This window comes from Crotalus tigris, unplaced genomic scaffold, assembly GCF_016545835.1.
Source record: "Crotalus tigris isolate CLP2741 ecotype Arizona unplaced genomic scaffold, ASM1654583v1 scf7180000021166.54979, whole genome shotgun sequence".
In the NCBI taxonomy this organism is placed as follows: Eukaryota; Metazoa; Chordata; class Lepidosauria; order Squamata; family Viperidae; genus Crotalus; species Crotalus tigris.
This window is the reverse complement of record NW_024098377.1, coordinates 24,893-50,185: the sequence shown is the minus strand read 5'-3', so window position 1 is coordinate 50,185 and position 25,293 is coordinate 24,893. Positions and strand designations below refer to the sequence as shown.

The 25,293-nt window shown below is 46.0% G+C and overlaps 1 protein-coding gene and 1 long non-coding RNA gene across 3 annotated transcripts; one reads left to right on the top strand and one right to left on the bottom strand.

The window, feature by feature from the left end:
• Positions 1-1,762: 1,762 nt before the first annotated feature.
• LOC120320110 (vitamin K-dependent gamma-carboxylase-like) lies at positions 1,763-24,017 on the bottom strand. Of its 2 annotated transcripts, XM_039369564.1 has the most exons (15): positions 23,873-24,017; positions 23,159-23,362; positions 20,334-20,492; positions 18,590-18,755; positions 15,428-15,506; positions 14,680-14,786; positions 14,405-14,568; positions 13,449-13,726; positions 12,902-13,033; positions 9,178-9,329; positions 8,306-8,475; positions 4,686-4,816; positions 3,814-3,961; positions 3,477-3,672; positions 1,763-3,047 (listed from the first exon to the last, which is right to left on the bottom strand). In XM_039369564.1, the coding sequence occupies exons 1-15, from the start codon at positions 23,904-23,906 to the stop codon at positions 2,888-2,890; spliced, it is 2,280 nt and encodes a 759-aa protein (XP_039225498.1). In that variant the 5' UTR covers positions 23,907-24,017; the 3' UTR covers positions 1,763-2,887. The 2 variants fall into 2 exon arrangements, with proteins under 2 accessions (XP_039225498.1, XP_039225499.1); XM_039369565.1 differs by lacking the exons at positions 23,159-23,362; positions 23,873-24,017 and adding an exon at positions 21,319-21,465.
• Positions 3,952-5,573, top strand: LOC120320112. The gene is made up of 2 exons (XR_005559907.1): positions 3,952-4,091; positions 4,761-5,573. It is a non-coding gene; the product is annotated as an uncharacterized LOC120320112 (long non-coding RNA).
• Positions 24,018-25,293: the final 1,276 nt, after the last annotated feature.

The following is a 25,293-nucleotide window of genomic DNA, read 5'->3' as shown; positions in this document are numbered from 1 at the left end:
CTCCTCTTAACTGCTTGTCAACAAATGTAAGCAGGCTCTGGCAACCTCATTTTTTCCTGGCATGTCCTCATGATGCTTGTTTTATCTCATTCTCAGCCATCTCCTCCTCTGCTTTGAAAGAAATGAGCTTCTGCTCCTAAACACAAGTTTGCCTTACTGACAGCTGAAGGGAGATACGATTAGTTCCTGCAGGTCGTTTTAGGCTACTGCGAGGCATCCCACCCCCTTTCTGGTCACTGATCACCATACCCCATTTTGGCTTGCATTGCAGGAGAGAGTGGAGACTGATTTCCACCACCCACCTCATGCCAGACAGCACTTTCTGAAAACTATTCTTTTGAAAGACCACCAAACTGGGTTTTACAAATGGGTTTAGCTATTAAATGAGTGTAGTCCTTTGCTATTCAATTGTCTTAACATCTGCCCAGTTTAGCCCACAGAATTCCCAGAGAGAGGAATGGTCCAAGGTACCTTCTTGGGGCCTCACCGTTAGTGATCTTGCTACTAAGCCCTCTGGTTTTGACTGCCTTGCTCTGTCCTGACAAAACTTAACAGAATTAGGTGTGACGCTGGAAGACCCTGTATCAGTGGGGATGGATTATTGTGATTGTGGTGCTGATACGCAATTAAACATATTGTGCAAGATTGCTCACGACCTGCGTTCTCTGGTTCTTTAGATCTCCACGAAGCAACACCAGAGGCATCGCCTGGACAGCTGTATCAGACATCCAGTTAGGCGGCCATTGCCATACCCAGGTAAACATTTTGTATATAATTATGTGGATTGTGTGTATGTGCTTACTTCTGTCGTGTTCTCATCATATGCTAAATAAATACATTCTTTACTGAAAGGTTGGTTTAAAAGGGGGGGGAGAAAGACCCAGCACCAAGCCCTCAGCAGCTGGTTAAAGTTAAACAGTTGGTTTCTCACCATCTTTTTAACTAGATTTATTGAAAGGGAAGGGCCATTCAGCTACAGAAATCGTGGCAACTGGATGTTTTTATTTTAGGACCAAATTTCTTCCCAATTCTTGTGCTGGTACTGAAGAAATCACAAGAGGTGTCACAGCTGATTTCAGGTTTCCTCCTTAGACGCGAGTGAAACACACAAGTGCTGGGGGAGAGGAGAGAGGGAAACACCCGTTCATCTTCAGGGTCCTAGGCCACGGTCAACCTGGAGGTCAAGCCAGGCTCTGCTTCTGGGAAGAATCGCTCGTCACTGTCCTTGTTAAACAGGGGTGCCCAGAATCAGGCAATGGCCTCCGGGGGGGGGGGGGGGGGCTGACTAGGGCAGAGCAAAGGATGACGGTGCCCATACTCTGGACTCTATGCCTCTATTCATGCATTCCTAGATGATAGCATTTGCCTCTGTGGCAAGTACATCGCATTGCTGACTCACATTTTAGCCACCTTAACTTCCCTGAATGTTTTTGTCAATCTCTCCAGAAGATTAAATCATTTTCATTCAGCTCTATGGGGTAGAGTCAAGGCTCAGTAACCTGGGCCTTTCTAAGTGCCTCCTCTTTCAGTTTTATGTTATTTTTAAAAGAGTGTATTTTGATGCTTTTGTTTTATTTTAATTTTTAGTTAAAGTAAGTATACTAGGCTTTTTACCAGACCTGCTAGACTTTTATTAAATGTAATAATTTCCTAATTGACCACTGTCTCCTAGCTTTATAGGATAAGGGTTGCCATTTGCTATAGTGGATATAAAAATGCCAGGTTTTTGATATGTAAAAAAAATCAGACCAAGATAAATCACTTCAGAATTTTCCCATGTTTAATGTAACATATAAGCTATTCAATTCAATTAAAAACTGGCATTTTAACAGGGCTGCGTAGACTTCTTATATCCACTGTATATATGGTAAGAGCAGCTTACTTAAAGGCCTGCTACAGACATTTCTGTCCATGAAGAAGAATCAAAGTTGCCAGGAGACATGAATGGAGGAAGAGAAGGCAAAGGAAAGATGGCACCATCAGATGCTGGTGGCCAATGATTTCTTACAGCCTGAAGACTCAGCTAATGACAGAAACATTGACTTGCACAGTTTAGATATCAAAAACACAGAGACTTTTGCACAATATAATTTTTAATTTAAAAAATGAGACTCATTTTGTCTTAATCACATGAAATGTAGCCAGCCCTTTTCCTTGTAAAACTCTAAAGAAACTGGGAATGCCTATGGGTTTATGTTGCAAGTACGGAGTATTACGGGATAGGGGCTAAGAGAGAGGGGGAGGTGCCTCATGACCGGAGAAGAGATCCTTGGCTCAGCATCCGTGGCAAACAGAAATGCCAGAAAGCCGAGAGAGGAAATTCTAAAATCCACTGAGGAGCAAGGCAGCTATTAGGAAATGGCCAGCCAGACCGGCTTTCTTTTGTCCCTGGCTGGATTCAAACATTCCTTTCTCTCCCACCCACAAGCTGCTTAGCTGGCCACATGGCAGCAAAGAACTGAAACCCCCTTGGCTTATTAAATCAGTCCTAATAAAGGAACTGCCACAGTATCCTAAAAGCAGCCCCTCTGCCCAAATCCTTTCTCGCAGCTGCGCAGTGGGATCATAAGACCCACCAAAGAAAAGACAACTGTTTTAAAAGTGGGATCTTTGATCTCCTTCCATCAAAGAGGGATTATAATTGTGCTGGCCAGCTGAGCCCACAAAGTCTGCCCTCCCTCTTCCTGCCTGCAGCATTTTCTGCAAGGGTAAGTTCTACCCTCTGTCTAGGGCAGGAGAGGATCACGTTGGCTCAGACCCCAGCCCCCTAGTCGCAGAAAGGGGGCATCTGGAAGAGGAGTGGGCTCTGGCTAAGCAACAGAGGGTGACTTCTTAGGCCTGGCTACATCCCTCCTGCTCCTGGCGGTGGTTGAGGCAGTGAGGACTTTCAGAGGTCCAAGCGCTCTGGCCCCTGCTCTGGCCCCTGCGGAGCCCTCTCCTGCCGGCTGGCCTCTTGCATGTTGGCATAGGCCACCTCCTGGGCCAGCTGAGGGAGGGGGGGGCGGCCCCACACCAGGTTCCGCAGGGAGATGCAGGTCATCAGGAGGCTGTGGGCAAAAGGAGGCACACAACACAATCCAAACTGAGCTTTTTTTTGAAGAGCACAAGAGTTGTAAAAATGCACATCCCACACAAAAGTCTGCTTTAGGTTTTTTTGCTGATACCCAGACTGGAGAAGATGATATTTATTGGATTTGCCCACAGTTAGGGGTTATGGGAGATTTTTATCTATTAATTTACAGGAAAGGAAAAGATCATGAAATTGTTTATACTTGGCATGATGAGGGTGGGAAGTCACTTTCTTAGTATTTTATTATCTATTGTTCTTTAATTTTCTCTTTTCTTGCACCCTTTATTCTGGTTTTATATTTATTTTTTTTAGTTTGTATTATCTTTTACTATTTTAACTAAAACTTGTAATAAAATTATTTAATACAGAGAGAAGGACCCCATCCACCCAAAAGTTCCTCTCTCACCTCCTGCGGAAAATGAAGTACTTCTTGCTTATGAGATGCTGCAGCCGCTCGGCCAGGGTGACGTTGTGTCTTCTTTGCAGCTCCTCCAAGCGCCGCTGGCGGTGGAGGAAAGCCTGAACCACCGGATCTACCTTTGTCACGTTTTCCAGAGAATCTTCCAAGATAGGCTGCAACTCTGGGGGGAGAGGCTCCGTTTCTGCGAAGAGGGAAGGGACAAAAACAGGTTTTAGAAGGTGAAACATCTTCTGAAGACCAGGCTACTACAGAGAAAAAAGTCACAGTCCAGGGTTGATATGCAGAGGGCCTGTCCGGACACCCGGCTTGTTTGCAGGCTTACCAGTCCCGTTCTGAACTTTCTCCCGCAACTCCTGAAGTCGAGTGAAGTTCTGCTCAAGAGCCACCTCGGTTGTGTTGACGTAGAGATACATGTAGCAGGAGGGCTCCTGAGAGACTGTGAAGACTTTGTGGTACTCCCCGGCTGGCAGCTGTGACCAAGAAGAGAAAATGGCAAAGGCTCTGGGCAGCCAAAGGCAGCTGGGGACAGCCCCTAAGCAGCAGAGGGCTCCCTTCCTAAGGGCCAGGGGAGCCTCAGTATCTAGGCCGGTCCTAAAGTTGGTAAGTAATATGCCTTCCCAGATAGCCCAGCTTGTGAGAGGAGCTGGCACCTGAAGACGCACAGGGCAACCCAACTCCAACTGGCAACAGGTGGACTGCACAGGGGCTATAGCTAGCTGTGCAGATGTATTGGCATACAGCTATGTGTGTGTGTCTGTAGATCCATACACACACATATGCACACACACACGGACTTATGGTGCCATGCTTCTTCCAACCCTTGGCAGACTCTTTCACTGGGCAGGACAGGGAAGGCCCCCCCCTTCCTTCTCTTCCAGCAAAACCATTTAATCTCGCTGCATTGTCATTGTGAATAGTGAAACACAGCACTGTCGAGATATTTCTTTAGGAGGCAAAGAGAAACCTCTAACTGGTTATCCCAATCTTCCATCTGAAACCTGAGGCCAGATTTGTAGGTCACACCCACCTATGGCTGCCCTCTCCTGATGTAGTTTCTCATCGTGTTATGAGATCCTGTTCTGTGGGAGTGGGGGAGGTGATATTATCTATTTCCCCTCTTCTTTGGGGAGGGGATCAGCACATCAACTGCACAGGAAAGTGTTCTCCCCACACAACATTCAGCCTGGCCCTTACCTGGATCTTGTCTCCCTCTTGCAGTGTATAATTCTTCTGTGAACTGACAATCTCCACTGTGACTTCCCCTTTCAGCAAATGGAGACTTGTGTTACCAAGGTCCTCGCTCACAAAGTTCTCCAGGTGCAGCCCTGCCATGGAGATGGACAACCAAACGTGAACAGCAAAGTCCACGGAAGCACCCAGGTCCACAGTTCTTCCCACATCTCAGCAGCTCCCCAGCTGACAAGAGAGCCATCTTCATTGTGGTTGACTGGCATCAAGAAGCAAAGAGGTAAATACAGGCCTCAAGATGGAAGAGCTTCACCTTAGTAGCCAAAGTCAATTCAGAGAGGCAAAAGAGTAGATGGAGCCAACCTGCAGCTTAGGTAGGAATCCAACTAAAACATCCTGAAGGAGAACAAGGCTTGAAGGCATCCAGGAAAGAGGGGTCATACCGCTTCTTCAGTAGTTCAGTGTTCTTATACAGGTAATCCTCAATTTATGAATACAACTGATCCCAACATTTCAGTTGCTAAGGGAGATAGTTGTAAAGTGAGTTTTGCCCCATTTTATGACCTTTCTTGTCACAGTTGTTAAGTGAATCACTGCAGTTGTTAAGTAATAACACAGTTGTCAAGTGAATCTGGCCTCCCCATTGATTTTGCTTGTCAGAAAGCCACAAAAGGGGATCACATGATCCCAGGACGTTTCAACCATCATAAACATGAGCCAATTGTCAAGTGTCTGAATTTTGATCACATGATCATGGGGTGAAAGACTGTCCTAAGTCACTATCGTTATTTCAAACGGTCATTAAATGAAAGGTTGTAAGTCGAGAGAGGACTACCTGTATTGAAATTTGTTTTCTAAATATTAAATGTTTAGTTGAACATTTGGGAATGCCAATTATGGAAGTCTCCATTATACCCATTACATCATATTGCTCTAATCTCATCTGGCCTACTGCCCATATTTGGAGCATTATTTGTAGACAATGACAGTCAGGAATTTTATGAGTCAGTGTTCTTTCTGACTTTCTGCCAAATAGGTTAAGAGGTCCCATTTAAGGAATACCGGGGAGAAATGGCAGGCCGAGCACCCAAAAGTGCTTTATCCAAAAAGCAATTGGACTTTCTTGGGTTTTTTCTTTGAAAACATTTTGCTTTTCATTGATTGGTAGGGAATAGAAGAATTTATATACTTTTCATTCATCCAGTCATTTGCATTCTGAGAGTTGTTGAGGCCACTCTGTATCCTCGGGGTCACCTGAATCAGAGTACAAACAGGTATGGAAACTTCTTGGACAACTGAAAGGACAGTGTTGTAAACAGGAGACAGGTGGTATCGTGAAAGAGGCTATCTATGTTAAAATTAAACAGCCCATCCTCAAAAGAGGAGGAGGGATAAGACACCATCAATTTACTTACAAAGCAACAGGCTTTCCTTTCGTTTATTTGACTCTCCTGGGTTAGGGAGAGTCCTAGAATCACCCCACAAGATACTCCAAACAGCAGCAGCCTGCAGGAAGCCCCAGGAGCTGAGCTTCGGAGTAGCCGGGGAGCTGCTGGGGGAGGGGGCAGGGCTGCAACCACTTTGCTGTTGAAAAAGCAGCCAATTGAGAATTTATTTTTCCAAGTGGATAATAGATCATGTCTTCCATTTCTTAATCATTTACTGGGATTATTACCTTTATTAAGCTAAAAAGAGGCTCTGTTTTAGCCGCAGCCTTTTTGAAGATGTGCACTCCTATCAGATCCCCAAAGAAATGTATTCCTTTTTCCTCCTATCCTTCTATAACCATTTCTTGGAGCCTGCCATTCTCTTAGGAGGGGGGATGCTTTGGAGATGCTTTGCATTGCCTTGCCCCTTTGCCCTTCCCACAGGGGAAGGAATGCAACCGAATAATATCACCCTTATCTGGAAGACAGTTTGAAAGCCAGAAAGACCTTGAAGAGCAGGCCAAAGGAGCCAATGACCAAAACAATATGCCACCTGTGGATTGGCTGGGATTCAAATGGACACTGGAAACCTGGGGGGGAGGAGTAACAAATATTGCTTTTGATATACTGCTTGCGCGGGATTTTTCTCTCAGACCTCGCTTTGATTCCTTGCTATCACTAGCTCCTAATAAAAATTCCTTTTGAGACAATGTCTGTTTCGAGAGTTCTGCTTTCTTGGGAGACCTAGTTGAGGCAGGTCCTTACATAAAGCGAGGTCTGCATAGTGCCCAACCCAGAGAGGCAGTTGCCCTACTGAGGTGGGTCGCAATCAACCTGTCCCTTCCTACCAGCAAAATGGAAGAGGCTGAAATAGAGACCTGGAGTGAAGCTGACGCTCTGGAAGACCCCAAGGAAGGTACTTCCAGGGACCTGGAAGAGGCTGGACCCTCGGCAGAAGGAGATCGGACCAGGTGGTCCCTCGGAGTCGGAAAGAAAAAGGACTGGGAAGGAAAGGCTCAGAAAGTGGCCATCACACAAGGCGGTGGAAAGAAAAAAGCTAAAAAGAAAAATCCAGAGCCCCTCCCCCCCAAGAAAGTGGATCCCAAATTGGAGCTGGTGGAGGCAGTCCTAAAGCAAACCGTGGAATACATGAGAGGGTTCCTTGAGGGATGAAAAGCCCAGCTGAAGTGGCACCCGGGGTCGGAGGAAGAAGCAAAAGAAATAGCTGATGATGAAGAACCAGTAGTGCCCGAGGTGGCAGCGGCGGCTTCCCCCCCCCCCCCGCAGCAGCCCTACAGTAAGTGCGCCCTCCCCAAAGACCCAGAGAGAGGCCGCCTCAGCCCGTGGAGGTGAAGCCGATACCGTTGGGGGTGAAATTTGACAGGAATCCCAAAAGATTGGGGTTCTTCCTTGCCCAGGTCTTCACCTACATGCAAATATAGGGGAGGACATTTCCAACGGACGAGGAGAAAGTCAGGGTGGTCACCCTGGCACCGGAAGACGTAGCAGCTGACTGGATGGTGACCCATCCAGAAGAAAACTCCACCGGATGGATGGAAGAGATGGTCACAGCAGAAAGCTCCATGAAACTGAGATGGTCGGTCGGGGTAGGGAAGAGGGAAGAGTGGGAGGGAAAAGCCTAGTGAATAACATTCACCTGAGGTAGCTGGAAGAAAGGCTGGAAACAGGAGATGGAGCTGCTCTCTGATGAGGAGGACTAATCCAAAGGAGAGCAGGAATCAACTAACCAGATCCTGAAGCAAGTCGTGCAATACCTGGTTGAAGCCTTTCAGGACCTAAATAAGTCTGGACAGCGCAGGAGGAGGAGAACAGCTGGAAGAAGCCAAGTGCAGTGGGAGCGAGTTGGGGATGAGCGAAGCCCTGGCAGGGGCAACTGGCTCTATAGAAACAGTGACAGAAGAGTGGCCAACAGCTGGGGGGGGGGGAACTCTCCACTAGTCCCTAGAGGGAGAGCCCCACCGGAGGAGGCAAAGCTGGTTCCCCTAGGGGGTTTCTTCCTGGCTTATGTCTTCACCTACATACAGATGTATGGGAGAACCCTCCCCAGTGAGGAAGCCAGAGTCAGGGTCGTCACCCTAGCCCTAGAAGGAAGACTTTCATGTTCAAGCAACGTCCACCATATAGACTTGGCTTAAAACAAAGATCCGGTTCTAAGAGAACATACGAGCAACTTGGTACCTGGGAAATCAGCAATGAAGACAACCTCGGTCTGGTTGTCCAGCGACTTTTCAATCTCCATCAGTTTGGTCCTCCAGGGTGACAAATCAATTAGAAGAGGCTTCAGCCATGGAGTCTTCTGGAAGGGGGACCAGTGGGCTTGTACAATATCAGTGTTTGGATCAAAGAGCCTGGGAAAAACATGAATGAGAAAATATTAAATTCAGGAGAACTGGCCCAGGGATCAATGGATCAGTGGAAAGAACCAGCCCATCCTCCTCTTTGCCTGTCCAAGCCAATGAAGTTATCATATTTCTATACATCATTTTCCTGAATAGAATAGAAGCCAGGGATTATGCCAATATATCAAACAAAACTTTCATATGATCATAAGCCACCAGAAAGAGGATGGGATACAAACAACTGATAATTATTAAAAAAACAAAAAAATATTAAAACAAAAATTACACAAAATTAAAAAACAAAAATACATTTTTAAGAGATAGATATATAGATATAAAAAAAATAAAACATCTATAGGGACAGGTAAAACGTTAGATAAATACAAAAAACAAATTATGCTACTATATACTATGGTGCTAACTTTATGTTTTAAACATTATCCAAGATTCGGCCTCTGTTCCTTTCTAGGACTGGAAGCAATGTCCCCCTCTCTAGCCAATCCCAACCTCTTCCCATAATCTCCCCAAATGAGGGCTACTTTTTCAGTAATCCCAATTTTACAATTTTTATGTTTCAGCATGACAAATTCCCAAAAGAACACTTTGCTCAGAAGCATCATTTGTTGAAGATTCTGTAACTAAATTACATGGGTTTTTTTTAACAATTGGCACAATTTGCAGATACGTATGCCCGTCTGCTGTCTCACTAACCTTTGCTGGAAACGATCGTTGATGGAAACCCAAACATCAAAGTAGATCTCCGGTTCCGAGACATTGTAATTATGCAACAAGTGACTGAGGCAAGTGGCATACTGCTTCAGCATGTCTGCATGGTCCTTCCAGCGCCGGCTCTGCGTGAAGACCTGCTCCAATATATACAGATCTCAGCTGGAAAACAGGCGTGCAGTTGGCAGAAGGCAGGGCGAGAGAGGGGAGGGGAAAGAAAGGGGGTGCAGAGCATTGGACGGGTCATTGCAGTGGAGGCTGGGGATCAGACTTCTAAGTCCAAATCAGAAGGGTAACTCCCAAGGTCGCTATCACAGGCAATAAACATACTTCATTGGGATATTTTGTCCTGACTGCTAAACAGGCATGGCCTTTTTTAAGGATATGGAGCTTTGTTCCACAAGAAAGCTAGAAGGAACAAGAGTCTCAATTATGGGTTGCACAGTAGAACATTGTGGGGAGGGTAATAAGGCCATATCTATTTATCCAGTCTATATTTAGATATAAATATATACAGATTAACCAGTGATGCTATTCTCTGGAATATCCAAGTCCTCCTCCTCTTCCTTCAATATGAGAATGCAGTGTCTCAAAAACCCAGTGTATTTTTTTCAATATGACTTAAAGCAGCTGTGCACTATGCTTTAGAATAGATCCTAAACTTAAAAGGTCTTCAAAGATTGGGAGGGAGCTTAGACTACAACTCTGGGGAGCTTCCTTAAAAGAGTGGTGTCTTTTCGTGGGCTCATACTGTATCTTGCTAAATGCTTTCAGATCCTCTTCAGTATAAACATGTATTTTGGGGGGGAGGGGGAATTGCACAGTGAGTGTATAGGCCCAGGAAAAGATGTACTTTGGTACTCTGAAGCTTGTTTGTGGCTCCAGGTCCGAAGTGCAATATATTCTTGTTGGTTCAAAATATGTTAAAAGAACTGGAAGAGCAAGTACAGATTAAGCATACAAGGGATAGTCCAGGCTCTGCCAAAGACTCCATTCCACAGCCCCAATACATTAAAATAATCCTATCTGACTGGCAGAGATATTGTTCTGGATCTCTCCACTGATACTGTTATAGTCATCAAGGATCCAAATTCCAAGAAATATCAGAAATTTAACTTCCAAGTGTCTTGCAAATGTCTTCATCCCCAGCTACTGTGGACATCACTAAATCTTTTAATTGGCACAATTAAAGGGCCTTCCAATAATTTAGAAAGTTCTGTTCAGGGAATACTGAGTAGCTGCTGTGATAGCCAAAGTGCAACTGACATGAGCTTGAATTTGACTCTGGATGGGCTTCTTAACAGATTTTCTTTCCCCATCACCTTCCAAACTTCATTGCTTTTAACTTAGGGGTACATGAAAGAGATGTTCAAAAAGAAAAAAATCTTGGTTGTAACCGGTTAGCTGCCTGAATGATCTCTATTTTTGGAAAGCCATAAAATCAGAAGCAACAACTAGAAAAAATTTTCACAAGATTTCAGGAATCTGCCAACAGTTTGCTAAGATCAGCGCTGGAAGCATCTAGAAGAGGCCTGCCTGAAGGGCCACACCAAGAATGCATTTGCCCAAGACAAAAGCATAAAAGCATCATCAAAAACTAGCAAGGGAAAGAACTGTCTGGTAAACAAAGTTTCAAGAACAGATGGAGAGGAAATGTAGAGAAGAACTGGATGGCAGCAACAAAGACACCCTGAGGAGGCTGGGCGATGAGAAAAGGAGAACACAAACAGAACCAGCCACCCTTTAGGAAGAAACATGTGGGCAATGAGCTAACTGCCAAAGAACAAGGTCCCAGGTGTTGATATCATCACTGCAAAATTGCTAAGCCACAACCATCACAGCCTTGGGCCAAAAAAAACTGGGAAACAAACACATGGCCCCAGGATTGGAAACCATCAGTGTTCATTTCATTCCATTCCATTGGATGGAAACTCCAAGGACTGCTCCAATTAATGCACAACTGCCCTCATCCCTCATGCTACTAAGTTTCTTCTTAAGATCATACAACATCTGGCACTGACCATCGAAAAGAAATTGCCAGAAGTTCAAGCTGGCTTCAGAAAGGGTTGTGACACTAGTGACCATATTACAACCAATGCAGAATCATGGAAAAATCTCAAGATTATCAAAAGAACATCTGCTTTATTGGCTGCAAGAAAGCCTTCAATTGTGTTAATTGTGTCAAGCTGTGGAGAGCCCCAGAAGATCTGGGGGTGCCAAAAAATCTGGGGAAGTTGGTGCAGTCACTGTATACAAATCAGGAAACCATTGTGAGAATACTGTATGGAGGTACCAATGGGGTCAAGATAGAAAGAGGGGTGCATATGCACAAAAATGGAAGGATACTTTGATTCCCACAATGGACAAATGGCTGCAAAAGTTGATGGAGTTAGCAGAGATGGCTAAACTGACTGCCCTGCTTTGATTAAAGAAAAGAACACAATTAATTTTGTTTCTCTTTGGAAACCATTTTTGGACCTTGTGTTTGAGGTGGAAAGCCCCAAAAGATGAGAGGAAGTCCTCTTAGTAGGCTTGCAACTCTTCCACTCTGCGTCCCTATTGAATTTCTGGGGAGGCAGAAAAGATTACACATGGCAGTCATAGTATCTTGGCAACCAGGGGCAAGTGAAAACAGGTGGCCAAGCACCCTGAATACGATCCCATGACTGGGAAGGTGGGACTGCCATGTTTTGCAATCATTGAAAATGCTTTATAGGCCACAAAGAACTCTTTCTGAGGCCACTCGCGCATGCATGTGAAGCATTATTTGTGTAAGCACAAATGGAGCTGTGTGCATGCACATGTCTGCCATTCACATGGAATCATTTGGTCTTTCCCCCCACCGGTCCACAAAGCCAGAAAGGTTGGGGATCACTGCCATAGACAATGGCCACTAAAGCGTTCTGGAGCCCAGAGACAAAACTTGCAGAGAAAACTTTTCCACTTTCACAGATTCAAACAAAGCTGGTCTTCTCACATATGAAAAATATTCTGGGCAACTGGTTTTATTTCAGACTTATCCACTAGCAGCAGCAGGCCAGAGAGCAAATTGGAAATACTGTAAAGCTGCCCTTCTGGTAACAACCACAAGGGAGAAAGCGGGAGCTGGTTCCTCACTGAGCTTCAATACTTGCTCCTACAATTAATCCTTTAGGAGAACAATACCCATTAGATTATATTATTATGTGAAGGAGCTAAATAATCTGGAAAAGACTAGTTAGGGGCCCATTAAACAAAGGGAACAAAGAAGGATTAGTACCAGTGGAAACAAGGGAAAGAAAACCTTAACAAGGTTGTTAAAATTTTCAAATTCTTGGATCCATGATATACATTGTTTTGGAAGGACAGCCTTGGGATGTCCTAATCCGAGAACGTAGTTCTTCAAAAACATTTGTGATTACATAAAATTGTATCAAAAAATCATAATCTCTGCAGGCACCAATGGGAAGGTTTTCCTCTTGAAGACCACTAAAGAAATTGTCTCTCCAAACACAATCATGCACATTTATTGCTTCTGCACAGAAAGTTGTATAGACTCCATCTCACTCGTGACACATGGCTTTTTTACAAACACACATGCAGCAGGCAACCTGATGTGTGGTAAACTGCTGTACAGCACAAAAGAAATGTTCACACCCTTGTTTGAACAAGCCATTGTTACTCCAGGTTGTATCATTTTAATGCACATTGAAAGGAAAAAGAGACTGACCCCAGGGTTCAGATAGCCAATCTCCCCAGTGTGACTGTCACGGTAAGTAATCTTCACATGTTGGTGGGAGCGTGAATGGACCATCATGTCCCATGAGTAGCCGTAGAGCCCATTTGTCCAGTTGTTGTAGCCCTGTAGGGAGAATTATTAGGGTCAGAGTTGACTATTCCCAGAATAAGGAGCACTTCTCATCCCGTGGACAGTCCCCAAGTTCCCCTAACTCCTCTCACTCCTTGGGGCTATTTGGGCTACTAAAACTCCATGGAACCGGAACACAACTATGCAGCTTTGATTCAAGTGTAACTAGGGGCTTCCCACCCACGTTCAAGCTCAGGACCCTCCCTTTCTCTTCTGTGGCTGGGATGCTGCTATGAGGAGGCAACAGAGGAGACCCTCTTTGAGGGGCTCCATCTTTTCTGTCCCTTGGTGAGCTCCACTTTGTCAGGACCTGAACTATGGAAAATGTCATTAATCAAATACTATCCAGTCTAAACCTTTTAGTTCAAAAACAACTTATATTTTAAAAAATACTTAGGTTCTTTCTCACCTTGGTAATAAAGTGTGAGTAAGGTAGGAAGAACTGCTCCATGATATACAGGATAGTAAAAATGGCACCCAGCTTCTGCTGCAGACCCAATTTTCTAGCTGCTCCCCTTGGCCTTTGCTGCTCCATTTCCAGATAAACACACTCCAGACTCCGCTGCGGAGGCTTGGTAAGTGGCAGAAACTTTTGGAAGCAGACAGGGAACCTGGCAATCAGTCGACGTGGCCAGTCTGGATAGCAGAAGAGTGGGCTGGTGGCCAGCATGGTGTAAGAAAACATGCCTTTGGGATGAAAAGTTGGGAGTATGATGGAAGGACAGATGTAGGCTGTTCACTCAAAAGACCGATCATCTGCTTTGCATACATAAATATCTGCCTGGACACCCAGCATCTTCAGATGTGCTCAGGAGAGACTCTTGTTGAAATCTGTTGGAACTTTTTTTGGTCATGTGAACAACCCAGGCTGAGATTTATTTAAAACTTTTGTTAAATCCATTGCCTTCCTTTTCTCCAGGAGCTGAAGGCATCTTGGTGGGCATCTCCCTACACTTTATCCCCAAAAGACCATCTCTGTGAGACAGGCTGGGCCGAGAGTGACTGCCTCAAAGACACCCACAATTGTAGGCTGAACTGAACCGGAGTCTTCTAAGTTTTAACCCAAAGCATTACTGCTACAAAAAGTGGTATTGGTTTTCCTTCAAACATACACTAAATCTGTACCAACAAACAATACTATATAAAATAATCCACCTTTAACAAAGGATTGTTAATCTTGTAGAAGGCACCATTATTCATTCCAGATGAGCAGTTTTTACAGGTATTAACCACTCCTCACAAAAACAGATTCGAACTAAAATCCAGTCTTAACCCTTTTTAACATAATGCTTATCACTCAACATCCTACTTTTATAAGTTCTCCTGTGGCTTCTTAAAGGAACAGTTGGATACTGCAGAACTTACCAATACTGAAAAGTTGGGAGTTCATGCAATGGAAGTAGGAGACGAAGAAAAGGGCAGCGGGGCGGGTAGCATCCAGGAACAGCAGAAAGCCAGCAGTAAGATCCAACACAAGCCCTCCACCGTGCACCACTAATAAGCTGGTCAGTTCCTCTGAAAGCAACAACCTGAGGGAGCAGGCAGATGGCTTCATCCAAAGTTGCAATGCCCAGGATGGGGGAAGAGGAGGGAGCCCAATTCTCCCACCCACCTGCTGCAGCCTGATTTCCAACACTCACCTGAACGGGCTGAAGAGCCAATGCCTCCCCAGGGAGCCCATAGAGTAGCCCTCCACCCAGTCAGCATCCAGCTTCTTGATGCCCGCAATGAAATAAACGATGAAGATCTGTTCAGGAACAAAGGAGGCAACAGCATGGGACTCCAAGGCAAACTAGTCAGCAAAATTCCCCAAGCAGCAGCAGGCGTCTCACAGGAAGCAGCAGACAAAGCTGCCACTTCCAAACAAGCTTCCAAGTTACAGCTTCCTGCCAAAATTTCCATGGTCAATTTCACCATTCAAACTAACTACAGGAGTTTGGAATGTCACACTGAAAAGCATGGGGAAGCAGAACAGAGATGGGGCAAAAATGAGAAAAATGGTAAATTTCATTTCATGCTATATCTATCTACACTTACCTACAATTAAATAGTAGCTCCCAATATATGTTATAATTTACCTATTCTGTCATCTTAAATATTACAACTGAATGGCAACTCTGACAGGGCCTCTCACAAGTCTAAGAACCCAGAATCGCAGGAAGATAGGCCTGCCTCCTTACCATCCTCCAGGCTTTCTCTGGGTCTAGTGGGACCCACAATACATTAGAGCTGGTGGCTTCCCCATTTCCATATGGCCTCCTGAAACTCTGGTGCCAGCATGCAATGCAGACCAAGCAACACTAGCTGGGAGCTATTCATTAGCCCTGAAGCAGGCCATTTGCTCCTAGAGAAAACCAAGATTGAAGATGGCACCACTCCGGAGAATACCTGCGTGCGAAGAATGGTATAGTTCCACAAAGGGACATGAGCATTTCTCTTCCGTGGATGCCAGAGACCGTCAACAGACCTGAGGAAAGGAAGCTCATTAGCAAGAGTAGGGACTGGAGGCAGTCTTGAAAACCAACCAAAGCTTCAGTGATCCCTGGAAAAACCTTTGGGTGAATTACCTCAAGAACATCTTGACTCTTGAACATTGCCTCGATAATGCTGATTCTAAACAGCCCAGAATAACTGTCAGGCACAAAGAATCAGAACCATTCATAAGGTTGAAGAATAGAAGATCTGAATAATATATGCCTACACACAAGAATCTGGTCAAATAAGGTTCAACACTAGCTCTGCCTGCTCTTCTACATTCATCTCACTGAAGCACAACATATACTAACACTTTTGTTTTATTGAAAGTAAGCATTGGTTTTCATGTCAAAATTAGGAAACAATAGCATTAATTTCCTCCGTCTTCCAGATGATAACCATCTGAAACTAGCTTTCTCTATGGTTTGAAGATGGTCACCTACAGAATTTTAGGATTTCATGCAGACTGCCCTTGGAGTTACTTGAGCTTCATTTCCAGCTCAACAAAACACCAAAAACTGTGAACGCACCCATGATTTCGGAAGACAAGTTGTTCCACTGGTTAATTGTCCTCATTGTTAGGAAGTTTCTCCTCAATTCCAGGTTGCTTCTCTCTTTGATCAGTTTCCAACCATTGTTTCTTGTCTTGCCCTCTGGGGCTTTGGAGAATAATTTGACCCCCTCTTCTTTGTGGCCGCCTCTCAAATACTGGAATACTGCTATTATGTCACCCCTATCTCTTCTTTTCCTTAGACTAGCCAAACCCAAGTCCTGCAGCCGTTCTTCATATGTTTTAGTCTCCAGGCTTTTGATCATTTTAGTTGTTCTTCTCTGAACTTTTTCCAAGGTCTCAACTTCTTTTTTGAAGTATGGTGACCAAAATTGGTTGTAGTATTCCAGGTGTGGTCTTACTAGGATTTTATAAAGCAGTACTAATACTTCAAGTGATCTTGATTCTATGCATCTGTTTATACAACCAAGGACTGTATTAGCTTTTTTACTGCTGCTGCACACTGCTGGCTCACAGTAAAGTGATCGTCCACTAGGACTACAAGGTCCCTCTTACAGTTGCTGTTTTTGAGCCAGGGTTAGGGTTAGGTTAATCTGTACTTAACCTTTGATTTTTCCTGTCTAAATGTAAAACTTTGCTTTTCTCCACATTAAAACTCAATTTGTTGGACAGGGCCCATTGTTCAAGTTTGTCAAGATCTTTTTGGATCCTGAGCTTGTCTTCTGGGGTGTTGGCTATTCCTGCCAGTTTAGTATCATCTGCAAATTTGACGAGTTCCCCTTCTTTTCCCTTATCTAAGTCATTGATAAAGATATTGAAGAGTACTGGGCCTAAGCAGAGCCTTGTGGTACCCCATTGCTTACTTCTCTCCATGTGGATGTAGTACCATTGAGGACTACTCACTGAGTATGGTTTGTCAGCCAGCTGCAGTTCCATCTGATGGTGGTGTTGTCTATCCCACCTTTTTCTAGTTTACTAAGCAACAGGTTGTGGTCTACTTTGTCAAATGCCTTACTGAAATCTAAATATACTATGTCCACATCATTTCGCTGATCTACGAATTTACTCACTTTATCAAAGAATGCAATAAGATTGGTTTGGCATGATCTGTTTTTAACAAATTCATGCTGGCTACCGGTTATAACTCTGTTTGCTTCTAGTTGTTTGTAGATCTGTTATTTGATTATCTTTTCCAGGATCTTCCCAGGTATTGATATTAGACTGATTGGTCTGTAGTTTCCTGGGTCTGTTTTTTTTTTCCTTTCTTGAAGATGGGAACCACATCAGTCCTTTTCCAATCCTCAGGTACTTCCTCGGTGCTTTTGAAAGATATGATGCAATGGTTCTGAGATAACATCTGCCAGCTCCTTCAGAACTCTGGTGGTGGTGTATCCCTCCCCCTATGTTGAGAGAGGGCTGTTCAATGTTGACATAGATGGTCTCTTTGACCCCTTTCAAACCGGTGGCCCTCTCTGTCCAGAATGTGGACTTTGCTATCTTCAAAATAGTGGTCTTTTTTAAATGCAGATGGACTGCTAAATCTTGTCCTGATAGGTTTGTTCTATGTTGTGCCATGCATTTGTGAAGTGGTTGTTCTATTTCTCCAATGTATGGATCTGCACGTCTCACTGCACTGTACTGCATATATTACATTGCTCAGTTTGTGTCTGGGTGTTTTATCCTTGGGGTGGACAAGCTTCTGCCTTAATGTATTCTTGGGGCTAAAGTGTGCACGTATGTTGAGTTGGTTGAAAATCCTCCTGAGCTTTTCAGATACTCCTGCAATGTATGGAATAACAACATTGCTTCATGTGTTGTTCTCTTCTTTGTCTGTTATGGAGGAGCTCCTGCTGGGTCTTTTTCTGGATTTGATGAAGGCCCATTTGGGATAGCCATAGACTTCTTTGATGTGTTTTAGTTCTTTTTCTTTTCCTTCTTCGCTGCTAGGCAAACCTTCAGCCCAGTATTTACATTTTGTGCTCCAGTGGGCGGAGCACATCAACTCTGTGAACAAATACTTAATGTATTTGTTCACAGAGTTGATGTGTTTAGTGAAGGCTTTCACTTCCTGTGTTTTAATCTTGATCCAAGTATCGTCCACATACCTGTACCAGTGAAAGGTGAAGGAGTTTAGGGCTTTGGCTTCTATGTTCCATGTTAGAGATTGGCCACAGTGGGGGGGGACACAGATGAACCCATGGTGCAGGCATATTTTTGTTTGTAGAAACCTTCATTGTATTTAAAATAGGCAGTGATAAAGTAGAAAGTCCAGCATGGCACATACGTGGTCTGGGCTGAGGTTTGTTCTGTCACCTGAAGTGCTATTTTGTAGCAGTCGTTTCTTCACTACCATGACAACTTCTGTGGCTGGAATGCAGGTTTTTTTCTGCTGCATCATGTGACTCCCCACTGGGAACTGGCGGATTCCAAGCTGGGGCAAATGTCAAATTTAAATTATGCAACTGGAATGACAGGAAACACGTTTGCTTATCAAAGCCTTGATCTGAAGGGGAAAAAAGGCAAGATGTGCTTTGCCAAAGCCCACCAAGAGCAACGAAGCTTACCAATAGCGATCTGCATTCATGAAGAGCAGCTGGAACCCCAGGAGGCCATACAAGTAGGAGTGGTTGTTCCAAGTGGTTTTGTCCAGGAAGAAGATATACCAGTAGGGCAGCAGGAAGAGGAGGCAACTGAGTCGGTAAAAGCAGCCCAGCATGATGCCCACAGCACCTAAGGAAAGAGGCGAGGGAGGTGAGAGCTGTGATCCCAAGGCCCTCGGGTGCTCAGGATCAACCAGACAAGTTCCAGCACTTTCTTGTGAATACTTTTTTCCGCTTTATCTTTAACACAAACTGGAAACAAATCTTGGCTTTGTTTTCAGTAGTGCAAGATTATTTATGCAGCATTCAGCTAATAGAGGAAAAACAAGCTTCATCTCCCCACCTCTTTATAGCTTTTGTACAAGAGTTTGGTATACAGTAAAAGAACAATGTTAATTTACTGCCGCACTTGTATTCCAAGCCGAGGCAATGTCTAATCCAGCCTGTAAGCCAGTGCTTCTCAACGTTTGTGTGACGGCGACCCCCGTCACACAAATGTGCCCCGCATGCGTGGCGGCGCCCCCCTGCAGGCGGCGCCCCTGCGCGGTGGCGCCCCTGTGCGGCGTGCGCCCCCCCTGCGCGGAGGCGCCCCATGTGCGGCGCACGTGCGTGGCGGCGCCCCCATGCGCGGCGCACATGCGCGGCACCACCCCGTGCACGGCGGCGCCCCCCATGCACGGTGCGCATGCACGGCGCCGCCCCCATGCACGGTGCGCATGCACGGCGCCGCCCCCATGCACGGTGCGCATGCACGGCGCCGCCCCCCGAGGGGGAAAAATGGCGGATCGCCTTGTTTGGCGACCCCCGAGAAATGGTCGATCGACCCCAAATGGGGTCGTGACCCATAGGTTGAGAACCGCTGCTGTAAGCCCTCCGCTCAAACCACTCCTTGAGTTAATCAAGGGTTTTATTTATGTTTGGCTGCTACTCTCTTATGGCTGGCAGCAGACAAGATTTTATTTACTGCAGTTGTCTTCTCCCTCTGGCAAGTTGGAATTTCTGCTGCTCTTCTGGCCTTGGCTGTCCTTTCATGGGGCCACTCTGGAACAAGCTGTCTTTCTATGGGGCTACTCTTGATTGCTGGTGGGCTTCAGACTACACGGGAACCAGTAAATGTTCAACCGCCAGAGCTGTCTAAATTTTCTAGGGTTCTCTAATTACCTTCTTTTTCCCTTATACAGGGATTCCCAACTGGGGGGGGGGCGAGACAATATTCCAGGGGTGCGAAAACTTGGGTTTTCAAAATTATAGTGTATATGCATAACTCATTGCCGTTATTTTGAACTTCTGTAAGAGATGCGAGAATATATCAGAAGCGTTCTAGGGGTGCGGGATATAGAAAAGGTTGGGAACCACTGCCCTTATAAAACTCCAGTTCCCTTCATCCCAAGCAATCCCCTTGTTTCCCCTCTTCCCCAGCTCCACCTCGTGAGAAACTCTGGGGTTCAACGTCTCATGTTTGTTGCACTGCCTGCCATTTTCCCAGGCCTGGCTTTTCACTTCCAACTCCGGGGGATCACACAGCGGGATGGCTGAGAGGGCTGGGTTGCAATGTTGCTCTCTGACTCTGGGCAGCAACATATATTGCAACAAGGCCCAGGAGGGAAAACAACACAAAAGTCAGGAAGCCAGAGAAAGGGGGCTCAGTTAGCACACCCACGTTACCCCCAATCCCTGTGCACAACCCCATTGGGTTATGGGTCCTCACCCAACAGCATCACTGTGTAGACAAGATACATCCAGTCCAGGGGAAGTGGCTCCAGGAAGTTGAAGAGGGGGAAGCGACAAACCTGCAGCCCATCCAGGTATTTGTGATCCAGATAGCTCAAACCTCGCTCTTGGGGAATGTCCAAGGCCATCAGCAGACCTGAAACAGGAGCAGAAAAATGGGAGTCAGCAACAGTAGCAGGCCAGGCTCTCTGTATCTTCCGCACTGAGCCAGGAATTCACTAAACAGGGACTGGGATGATACTGGCCCAAGCTGTAATCCTTGAGTGGCTGGAAGAGTTCTGGAGAAGAGCTCCTAAGTGACTCTGCATGATCACTGTCAATCAACTGGAATCAAGTAATAGAAGAAATGGAAGCGACCTTAGAAATTCTGTAGTCTAACCTCTGCCCAGTGCAGCCATGCACAGAGGCTTGAGATGGACTGCGCACACATTGTCCACGTGATTTTCACCAATGCTGAAGGACTTATGGTAATTATGTCAATCTTTCCCATCATAAGGTCAACTGGCAACCAATTTACTTACCACCCAGCTCTCATTTTGTTCAATTCCCAGAAGTCAAATAACACCACCCATCTGGTTTTACATATTTTCTTATTCAAAATCACCAGGCCACTTTATGTTTGAGCAGGAGCTATGATCTAGAACCCCCCATGTCACAGATCTGCTTTAATAGGGAGAGCCATGACCCTACTCAGTGCTAATCTAGAGCCCAGTATCAAGCTAAATTGATCATTTGCAAGCAGCAAGGCTGAGATTTAGTCTTAGCTTTCAGCTTCCAAACACCAGGGTAAGACCGTAGATGTGAAGCTCAAACCATCCCAAAGCAGATTCGCATACATATTAAATAGCACAGGACTGAAACTTTTGGGTAGTCCACACTGGAGCAACCACAGCCAGGACTGCATAATTTGGCTGAAGCCACCTGCTCAGAAAGAAGCAGAAGCATTGCAGAACATCTCCAACCTTCCCAAGCAGGCCAGAAGGACAGCATGATGGAGGATACTGGATGCTGGTAGAAGGTATAATAGGACTGGGGAAGATATACTCTAGGTGCTGATGATAGTCATCCACCAAGAATGGCCAATGCTGTTTCTGTGCCAGGCTCAGGACAGAAATCTATTGGAAAGAATTCAGAAAATCCATTTCCTGTAGAGCTGAAGCCTCACTATCTCTCCAGAAATTTCTTCAAAAAGGGAGGATGTAAGGAAGTTAGCCATACAGAATAAAACTGGATGTAGAAGACCTCTTGTGCAGGGTGTGCACTGTTGCCTCCTTCAAGCCAGATGGTTACATTCTCCCCCCCCCCCCCGGCATTAACGACCTGACAAATCCAGCTACATCCGCTATTCCCAGGATCTAGCATAGTGGTTCTCCACCTGTGGGTCGGGACCCCATTTGGGGTCGAACGACCATTTCACGGGGGTCACCAAACAACACAGTCCGCCATTTTTCCCCCTTTTTCTTAGCTGTGCTACTCCCTTTTATTCTATTGGCTTTCAAAAGCCAATAGGAATTGTCCAGGCTGTCTCTGCCCTGCTGAGCCCGCCAAAAGTCCCATTCCGCAAACGGTGCTGCACCAGTTGAGTAGTCCTCGACTTATGACCGGTTGAGTAGTCCTCGACTTACGACCAGTTGGAGGTCACGGCATTAAAAAGGTTGAGAACCACTGATCTAGCATATGGGGATGGTGCCCTTTCCAAAAATGGCTGGATCCTCACATTATGAAATCAAAACCAAACTCTTGGTAGGCTGAGTGAACATTATGTTAACATCCCTTCCATAGAAAATAGCACAAAACCTCTCATTTGTCACTAAGAATTTCAATTTTTTAGATACAATGTTTCCTCTGATTTCTGACATGACTTTTTTGGAAAGAAATTTTTGGGCAGTTTTCCCCAAATCAAGTATAGATTTGTGTGCTACAATACAAGTAAATTGCCAATCTATATAATGTGTATTTCTTAAAATCCAGAAAGTGTAATAGTCATTTTTTACTCCTGGCAACTGCCTCTTACCGTTTTCTTCTTCCTAAGGCCAAGAGAAATGACTGGCTCTGGGCCTAAGGCGGAAGCAGAAGTCACAGTCTCCTAGGTTCTAGTCCAGCCCCTTCACCCAACTGGTTCTACACAGACACGCTTACAAATTGAAATATAAACTCAGTGGCCTCTGATAATTGGTAAATGCAATCAATATTTTAAAATCATTTAAAATTATTTGGTTTTGAGGGAGAATTTGATGTTAAAATGGACAAAAAGTTTTTAAAAGGAAAAAGAATTGTACAAAAATAATTTAGATAATTCCCTTTCAAGTGCACAGTTCTGTTGTGTGCATGCGCACACCTCAGGGTCCAAACAATATTCAAGCTCACTTTGATCCAAAGCCTTGGCTAAACTTCCCAAGTTTATCCCACTTGAAGACTTGGTAAACAACACCTTGAACCTTCTTCTAGAGAATTTATCTAACATTTTAATAAATTATACGTAACAACTGTTGTATTGTAAGCATGCATTGCAAATAAACATTGTAACCACAGTGGGATTAAAGAGCAGCTAAAAGTCATCTCATGCTTAGGGCTGAAGCTGGAGGTAAATGAACTGAAGTCAGGGGTGCCAGGACAGGAGCAGAGGGTGGCTGACCTCCCTGGAACCCGCTGGCCCCGAGCCACTCCTGAAGGCCACTGGCCCTGCAGCCACCCAGGCCTACTGCTGCCTGACCAGGCCCCGCAGGGTCCAAAGGGTCAGGGCAGCCCTTCTGCCGCTGGATTCTCTGGGCCAGGCAGGGTTCTGAACAGAGCCGAACTCACCAAAGAGGAAGCGGAAGACCCCCAGCGCCGCGGGATCAGCTGGCCTGTTGAGCAAGCAGACCATCCGGGGCCAGCTGGCCAGGTCTGCCCACTCAAGGCCCAGGAGGCGCCTGGCCCAGCTGGGGGAAGCCGGGACCGGGGCCTGGGCTCCCTTGGCCTTCCTCGGCCTCTGCGGGGGCACGGGAGGCGCCGGCGTCTCGGCTTCTGCAGAACCAGAGGAAAAAGAGAGCAAATGAGTCCTGCGGAAGGGGAAGAACCGCCCTGGGCCCCGGGCCTCCACGGCGGGGGTCCCCAACCTCTCCGGCTGTGCGGACCGGAGGGCGGAGAGGGGATGGTTCCCTGCCAGCCGGCGGAGGGTTGGGGGCCTCCGCGCTACCAACTGCATCCCGGGGCGCGGAGGGTTTCCCAGGCAAAGGAGAGCAGCCCCGTTCGGGAGCCCAAACCAAGGCGGACCCAGAGGAGCCCGGGCAGGGTGTGGAGCCCGGACTAACCAGCCTGGTCCGCGCGATGCGGCTGCTCGAGCAAATTACACGAAGCATCGCCGGCCGCCCCGGGGAATGTGGGGACTTGCGCGGCCCCCGAATGACGCGGCGGCGGCGACGCGAAAGGGGGGGCGCGAACAGCCCCTCGCCGCGCCCCCGCCCAGCAGCCCTCCCGGCGCCCTCGGGCCGCCCGCGTGTTGGCGAGCCAGGCGTCCCCCGGGTCCCCCTCCACCTGCGGCGAGCGCAGCAGCGCGGCTCGGCTTCATTCCGGCGGCGGCAGCGGGGCGGCGGCGGCGGCGCGTCCTCTGTTCCCAGCGGAGCTCGGGGAGGAGCGGCTCCAGCGAGGCCGCCGCCCAGTACGCACTTCCGGCCGGAGGCTCAGCCAACGGGCCGTGGACTTCGGCCGAGGGAGGCGCCGGTCGAGAAGGCGCTCCGGATTCAGCTCCGAGTGGGGGGAGGCCCCGCTCCGAGCCCGAGCAGGCGGTGAACGCGGCGCTCTCCGGGCCCTTGAAGGGCTGAGAGCGGCCCAGGGAGAGTCTGCCGGAGCAACCGGATCTCCGTAACTTTTTAACTGCAAGATAAAGGACTTTCTCGGGATGGATAGCAAAGGATTATTCGTGTCAACTTTGAATGAGCATGGCTGGGGCCATTTTCCTTTCTCATTTTTAGTTGACACACTCGGCACGGAGGGAGGAGCGGGTTGCAGGTATTTCGCTAGTCAAAACAGACTTCTCCCTTTAGTGGACTGTTTCCTTGACTTTTTTCTTGTTATTTATATGTTGAAAGAAACTTTTTTTTAGCCTTGACTTTTGTCTTGCCCTCTGGTGCTTTGGTGAATAACATGACCCCCTCTTCTTGATGGCAGCCCCTCAAATACTGGAATATTGTTATCATGTCTCCCGTTTCTTCTTTTCTTTAGACTAGCCAAATCCAAGTCCTGCAGCCGTTCTTCATATGTTTAGTCTCCAGGCTTTTAATCGTCAGTTGCTCTCTGAATTTTTTCCAAACTCTCAACATCTTTTTTGTAATAGGGTGACCAAAATTGGCTGCAGTATTCCAGGTGTGGTCTTACTAGGTTCTATAAAGCAGTACTAATACTTCGTGTGATCTTGATTCTATGCCTCTGTTTATACAACCCAGGATTGTATTAGCTTTTTTGGCTGCTGCTTTGGTTAGCTAACTGTTTGGTTAGCAAAGAGTGTATCTATTTCTTCTGCTTGGTTGGGTGGCCTTAGTATATGCCTATAGCAATGTCATTCTTTTTATATTGACCCATATGGATTCTAGGAGGTTTTCATCCTTGGTTTTGTGTATTTCTGTAGAGATGTAGTGATCTTTTACATATAATGCATCTCCACCTCCTCTTTTGTTAGGTCTGTTTCTTTTCAATAGTTTGTATCCTTCCATTATTACATTCCAGTCATGAGTTTCATCCCACCAAGTTTCAGTAATGGAAACTACATCATATCTGCCTGCATGTACTAATACTTCAAGTTCACCCTGTTTGTTTCCTTTTATCCATCACTCTCTACTTCATTATGTTTTTCTTTCTTTTCTTTCTTTTTTCTCTTTACTCCCTACCTCCTTAGTTGATTGGTTATCTAGTGGTTTTTGTTTGGAATCAGGTTCTAAAGGTCGTGAAAATTGGCCCCC

Bases quoted from the DNA above. Each gene is read 5' to 3' on its own strand.
- LOC120320110 (XM_039369564.1), bottom strand. From the start codon at position 23,906: ATGAAGCCGAGCCGCGCTGCTGCGCTCGCCGCAG. The intron at 15,507-18,589 runs GTAAGCTTCGTT...TCCTTTCCTCAG, and splicing joins ATGAATGCAGATCGCTATTG to GTCTGTTGACGGTCTCTGGC. The intron at 3,673-3,813 runs GTAAGCCTGCAA...CCCTCTTCGCAG, and splicing joins GAAAGTTCAGAACGGGACTG to AAACGGAGCCTCTCCCCCCA.